The 7159-nt window shown below is 42.3% G+C and overlaps 1 protein-coding gene across 5 annotated transcripts in view; it reads left to right on the top strand.

Annotated features, from left to right (window-relative positions):
* The first annotated feature begins 884 nt into the window (after positions 1 to 884).
* Positions 885 to 7159, top strand: part of SEC11A (SEC11 homolog A, signal peptidase complex subunit) — a 34814-nt gene continuing 28539 nt past the window's right edge. The window contains exon 1 of one of the 5 annotated variants that reach the window (XM_079126842.1): positions 885 to 1276. In XM_079126842.1, coding sequence (XP_078982968.1) covers positions 1226 to 1276 — 51 coding nt within the window. In that variant the 5' untranslated portion in view covers positions 885 to 1225. The remainder of the gene's footprint in view (positions 1277 to 7159) is intronic. The other 4 variants (XM_079126844.1, XM_079126843.1, XM_079126841.1 and 1 more) reach the window with 4 other exon arrangements.

Here is a 7159-nt window from a genome sequence, read left to right as displayed (position 1 = left end):
ATACTTTTGGGCTTTGTTTCTTTATTTAGTGGTACTGGGGGCTGAACCCAGTGTCACTCTACCACTGCGCTGGAATGCACAAGCTACCACTGAGCTACATTTCCTACCCCCTCACATTTTAATTTTTTATCTAGAGATAGGATTTTGCTACGTTGTACTCTTGCCTCCGTGGTGCCCCAAATCCCACCGAGTTGAGAAGCTGAGGCAAGAGGATCACAAGTTCAAGGTTAGCCTCACTAACTTAGTGAGAACCTCAGCACCTTGAGAGAGAGAGAGAGAGAGAGAGAGAGAGAGAGAGAGAGAAAGATTAGCATGAGATTCGTTCAGCAATAAGATTACAAAGGTCAAAGCAAAGGATGTGTGACAAGGAGGTCACATCAAGGTGCCAGAAGGTAGAATCCAAGGAAATAAAGCCAAAGCTTGTTAGAACGGGTCAAGATTGGGGAGGAATGGACTTCCCCACCAGCGTCACCACTGGTGGTCTCATCATGCTGTTGCAGTGTTTGGTTGTTTCCTAATTGTACCAGGCCAGGTTGTTCTCTCTCCAATCTGACTGTAAAATCTTTTTTGCGGGGGTCGTGGGGAGCGCTGGGGATCGAACCCAGGGTCTTGAACGTGATAGGGAAGTGTTCTATCTCTGTTCTATCCACCTCCAGTCCTCGGACTGTAAACTCAGACAGTGCTTTGAAAGTTTCATGCCTGCTACCCCTACTCGAAAAGCACTTATTGAGACCAGGTTAGTCGTCAGCTTCCCAAAAGTTCGGAACCGCAAAGTGCTGGACCAGACAACTAACCGCCAGGCGCCACGTCCAGGGCCACGCCCAGGCCAGAGCAGGCCCGCCCAGCACTGAGATTCGGCTTCCGACTGGCCTGGAGTGCACGAGGCCCGCCCTCCGAAGATCACAGGCGGGTCAAGCCATCACCTCCACGAGGAGCCACCAAACTGAACCGGGCGCCGCAGGATCCCTTCGGTTCCCAGTAGGTGGGGGCCAAAACGGGAAGCGCCTCCCTCTGCAAGGCCAGCCCCGGACTGAAATAGGAAGGTTGCGAGTCTCACCCCTCTGCAGCGAGGGGGCGGGCCGCTCTGATTCTCGCCCCGGAAGCGGAAGTGAAGGCGCCGCGGGGTCCCGTCCACTGTGAGTGAGCCGGGCCAGCGCTCCAGCGGTTCCGCCAGGTGGTCGTATAGCGCTTCGCTGCTGCCGGTGTCCCGCTCGCCGGTCCCGCCATGCTGTCTCTAGACTTTTTGGACGATGTGCGGCGGATGAACAAGAGGCAGGTGAGTTCTCTCCCCTGTTTCCTCGGGTTCCTCGGGTTCCTCTTGTCGCTTCGAAGCTGCTACTGCAGAGCCGGGAGGGGCTCTGAGCCGGGTGGTGAGGGCCTGCGCGAGTTTGACGCTGGATCATCCCCTTTCTTTGGAGTTGATGACCCGACGCCCTTTGTCAGCCCGCTGTGTAATCCCCAACTGATTTTGGGTCTGTCTGGGACTGAGCAGGACGCCGTGTCTTCACGTTCCATTCCTCCCAATGAGAAAGAAATCACTGGTTTTATGGGAGTTGGGATTTCTTATTGTTTTAGACATTGAAGGCAGTAAACTCATGGTTTCTCCAATAGAAGCAACTGCCGCCGGGGTCCGGAGAGGGTCCGGAGAGACGAGGTTTAGCAGTTCACTACTCGGCTCCTGGGGCTTTCGGAAAGGTGATTGTAGGCCCTACAAAAGCCGTTTTAGTTTCATTCGCTACGCTTCCAGTCCAGCTGGGTCCCCATGAGCTGCACCGACTCTAACTTGTACGACTAAGTTCGGAGTTAAAACAGTTACTCTACTTGTCCTTGAGTCCACTTAGCTAAAAGGGCGCATTCTTATCTATCTTTGGTTTTACGGTGAGAAGTCATTGGCACAAGGATCTTGAAATTTAGGTCTTCAGATTTTGTCCCTAAATCTTACTTTGTCTTGATCTTCTTAGTACCAAACGGTATTGAGAATACTTTTGTAATTATTTAGTCATTACAAAAGGGTTGGCCCTTTTTGTCTTCTGCACCATGTATTGTCTGCGGATCTAGTTTTGCTTGAAGTCAATCTTTTTACAAGGTTTTGCTGTTAAAAATTATTCCCATGTCATTATTAAAGTCACCCTTACACACTCGTATTTCGCATAGTTTATAATTGCCAATTAGTTAAGTAGGTATACACCCTCTCCTTACTCTTCTTCAGACCTTAGCTAGCTTGGTATCATCACCTCTTAGATGTGTCTACAAAATTGAGAGGCATTAGGAACATCTTTCAAAAGGAACTAATATTTAAACTGTAATTTGAAAGATCTTTATTTTTGGTGCTGGGGATTGAACACAGGGTCTCACACATGCACATAAGTACTTTTCTGCCACTGAGTTAAACCCCTTGCCTGAAAGACCTTAGTAACATTTTTGTGGGTTGTTTAGCATATTGATAATTCAAGAGAAAGAGAATGGAAGAACATTCACAGAACACTTGTAGACATGCTATGTGATAGGTTGTGAGTCCTCAGAGATGTACAAGGGACACTTCCTGCCCATGATTTACCAGTCTGAAAGAGAAACAAAGAAAAATGTCAACTATTGAAAACTTCTATAACAAATTATAGACAGAGGAACATGGTGATAGAATTAGTAGGGTATACTGCCCTTTTATATCTCTACTATGAAATGACCCTGGTTCAGAATACATTGCATCCAGGACATTCAGGATTAGTGGATGTGTATATGGTAAAGTTGTCCTCCCTAACTTCTCAGGTTGTTGGAAATGGATGGGAAGGATTAGATAGCACAAGGATGATGTGAGAGTTACTAAAGGAGATTTTACCTGTACATATTATCTGGGAAAAAGAATTGACAGTGACTATTGGGGTTGAGAATTAATCAAATAAAGGAAAACAGGATTTTGATCTTTTTTCTCCAAGAATTGCTGTCACTTGCATAACTTTGATACACATAACAAATGTCCGATTATTTTGTCCCAAGTTTTAATTTTTCTTATTAGGTTATTTGTAACATTTGATAAACTACATTGATACATCATAATCACATAAAGTCCATAGTTTAAAGTTCACTCTTGATATTGTATAGTCTGCAGGTTTGGACAAATGTGTAATGACATGTATCCACTATTATAGTGGATAAGAATAGTTTCACTGCCCTAAAAGTCCTCTATGCATCAGCTGTTCACCCTCCCAAACCCTGGCAACATTGATCTGTTTGTGTCTCCATAGTTTTGCCTTTTCTAGATTGGCATGTAGTTGGAATCATAAGAGTGTATAGCCTTTTCAGATAGGCTTCTTTCACTTAATAAAATGTACTTAATGTTCCTCCATGTCTTTAGCTTAATTACTAATTTTTTTAGGACAGAATTTTCTGGATGTACCAAAGTGTACCCATTGACCTACATAAGGACATTTTGATCACTTCCAAGTTTGGGGAGTTAGGAATAATGCTGCTATAAACATCTATATTTCATTTTTTTTTTCTTTCTTTGTTGTGTATGTTTTTTCTTTTCTTTTTTTTTTTTTTTTTGGCATGGAAATTGAACCTAGGGGCGCTTTATCACTGAGCTAAGTCCTCAGCCATTTTTTATTTTATTTATTTTTTAAAATTTTGAGACAGGGTTTTGCTGAGTTGTTTGAGGGCTGGCTAAGGTGCTGAGGCTGGCCTTGAACTTGTGATCTTCCTCAGCCTTCAAAGTCATTGGGATTACAGGCATACACCACTGTGCCCATCTTTTACTCATTTTTGATGGCAGTATATTCTGCAGCTGGCATGCAGAATTCTTGAAAATATTAGCATCCATCACATCATTGGTTAATAGCATTTCTGATGCACATTGAGGTGGCTTTTATTTCCTGAATCAACAGAAAAGTCTATTCAGTGTTCTCTTTAGTTTTAAAAAATAATACTTATAAAAGTTAAATTTTATATATTTATGTATTACAGGGCAGGATTGAACTCAGGGCTTCCCCAGTGCTAGGCCAATGCTTTACCACTGAGCTGTATCACCAGCCTATAAAAACTAAAATTTTGAAACTAAGTTCTTGGAGTATGGGGTTTAAAAGCAACAATACTACTTGAGAGGCTGAGACAGGAGGATCGCAAGTTTGAGGCCAGCCTTGACAACCTAGCAAGACCCTGTCTCAAAATAAAATCAAAAGGACTGGGGTTGTAACTTTAACCCAGAACCAGATAAGCAGGAGGATTTGGGGAAACCTAGTGTGTGTGTGTGGTGCTGGGGATTGAACCCAGGGCTTTATGTGTGCCAGGCAAGCACTACCACTGAACCACATCCCCAGCCCAAAGCCTAGTTCCTGCTGAACCAAGTTAATAAAGTATAAAGTTGGAGTCTACCTTTTGTCAGTGTCACACCTGTTTTTTTTTTTTTTTTTAATCAGTTAGCTTTCAAAATAAAGATAAACGCTAAGATGTTTCTGTCTAAGGTGCTGTGCCTATCCTTTGTTTCTATAATTGGTCACATGGTCATGGCTGTTTTCTTCCTCTGCCCTCCACAGGAACCTAAATTGGTCATGGTTTCTTACCTGATGCAGTGACTCAAACTTTCCTTACTGAAGGGTTAATGTCATTAGCAGTTCTACCCGAATTGCTTTTGTGTGTGTGGTACTGGGGATTGAACCCAGGAGCATTCTACTTCTGAACTACATCCCTAACTCTTTTCATTTTTTATTTTTGGGACAGGGTCTCATTAAGTTGCCCAGGCTGGCATTGAACTTGTGATCCTCTTGCCTAAGCCTCTTGAATAGTTTGTACCAGCACTCCTCGTCTACTTTTTTCTTTTTGAAATCCATTTTTATCTCTATCAAAATATTATATACACTTATATACAAGAGATATATGATAAAAAACAAATATTCTAGTTATAGCAGACCACCTACAGCAAACATTTTCATTTTTGGAATTATTTTTTCTGGTTTTTACCCCCATGTATCTAAAAACTAATTGTTTCTCTTGTTTCATATCAGGGAGTTAATAGATGATGTTAAAATTTTTATGATGGTGAATTTAGCTTTCTTATACCATGGCACCTGACTTGTTTTCATTATGTGAGAACATAAGATGGGCCTCAGAGGATCCTCTGTATTCCAATTCTACCCATTTCACTCATTTTTGTGATAGCAGCATCTCTCTGATAGTCAGGATCAGCCATCCTAGCCAATCAGTAGTCCCCTACTCCCTGGATTTTGATTCACTGGCAAGAGGTATCTAAAGTCCTAACTTCCAGTGTAATGAGACTCTTGTGTTCCCAGAGGATGGTTATCTCCTTTGAGAATTAAAACCTCTAAGTCAGTAGAAGCCAGAGTTGTAAGGTAGGAAGCAGAAATTCACTAACACACCTTTAGGGGTAATAGAGGAATGACTCCCATTCCCACCCTTTAATTCCTGGACTAGTGAATTCTAGCTGTAGAAAAAAATCACGCAGTGTATCGGTTGCAGATTTTAGAGCATATAACTCAGACTGGAGGACATTAGATATTACTCCAGCCTCACAAAGCTAGGTACCATGTAGTCAGGGCCATAACTGTCCATCAGTCAGAATACAGAAACCACACAAGGAATTGAGCAAGGAATATTTAATATAAAACGTTAACCAAGGGCTGGGGATGCATCTCAATGGTAGAGTGCTTGCCTAGTATGTGCGAGACCCTGGGTTCAGTTCCCAGTGCTGAAAAAAAAGTTAAATAAGGAAAGATACTTAACTACAAGAGAGGTAAAAGAGAACTCTTTAGGAATTTAAAGGTAGCATATGCAGAAAGTAGCACTACCCAGTAGGATGAGGAAAATGAACAAGGAAAGAGCTAATGAAGTACCTTCCTACAACAACCCTTCCTAGCCTGAGATTTAGACCTCTTTGAAGAAGATGTAGCTGCCACAGGAATTTGCAACCTATGTTTGCATGGCAGTGACATTTACCAGATTAGTGAGCTGAATCTGGTCCAGAGATCTGGCCTACTGGGAGGCTGAGAAGTTTCCCAGGGATTGTGTAGTGTCTAGAGCCCGTTTGTGATGTTCCCTGAGGTGAGCACTACCAGGCCTCCTAGACAAAGATCCACCACTACTGTATGGAATAGAAATATCTAATAATATTTCTATTATTATTCTATTACTATTTCTATTATATTATTAATATTTCTATTAGGTAATATCTAATGTCCTCCACTGGTACCAGGAGAATCCCCTTACTCTCTCAGTTGCCTGGCAATGTCCCTTCAGTCCTTTTTTTTTTTTTTTTCCAGTAAATAGGGATTGAACACAGTGGCACTCTACCACTAAGCTACATTCCCAACTCCCGCCCCCCACTGCTTTCTTTTTGAGACAAGGTCTCACTAAGTTGCCCAGGCTGACCTTAAGTTTGGGAACCTCCTGCTTTAGCCTCCCAAGTCAGTGGGATTGCAGGCGTGTTGCACCTTTTATTAATAAAACCTGACATTGTTAAACCAGCTGGCAAAGGAGAATGTTTATAAATTCACCTCAAGTAGCACAAAGAAGGGTGGATTTGGAATTGAGCAAGAATAAATTGATAACTGCCACCTCCACTGTTCTTTTACACCACATTTTAAAAAAAAATTTTAGTTGTAGATGGACACAATACCTTTATTTTAATTTGTTTATTTTTATGTGGTGCTGAGGATTGAACTCAGTGTCTCATACATACTAGGCAAGTGCTCTACCACTGAGCTACACAACCCCAGCCCTACACCAGATTTGTGAAGACTGTCGGGGACATTGTAAGACCAGTACATTTCATAACCTTGTGCCTACCACTGTGATTTAGTTGCCATAAAATATGTTCTGTGGTCAAAAGCTTGGGATATTGTGATACAGAATAGGACCTTCCATAAGGTTATGAATGGTGATTTTATAAAAGTACTGAGGACAAGGAAGCCTGCCATTAGGCTTCATGGTCAACTCTGAGTTTGTAATATTATAGCTGTCTACTTTTCGTCAGTGCTAGATGGTTTATGGAGAACCACAAAAACCAGGCCCAGAGTCATCCGTAGTCAGCTGATACTGGAAACTCCTCCTGAGGTAGTAAGTGCTGGGTGAGAGAGGAAACTCTGTAGTATGGTTAGGAACCAAGTGTGGAATGCAGAGTATAAACAAAAACACGAAATAAAATATAAAC

The sequence above is a fragment of the Sciurus vulgaris genome (assembly GCF_902686455.1).
Source record: "Sciurus vulgaris genome assembly, chromosome: 2".
NCBI lineage: Eukaryota > Metazoa > Chordata > Mammalia > Rodentia > Sciuridae > Sciurus > Sciurus vulgaris.
The sequence above is the reverse complement of the archived record's forward strand: the minus strand, read 5'-3'. Positions and strand labels throughout refer to the sequence as shown.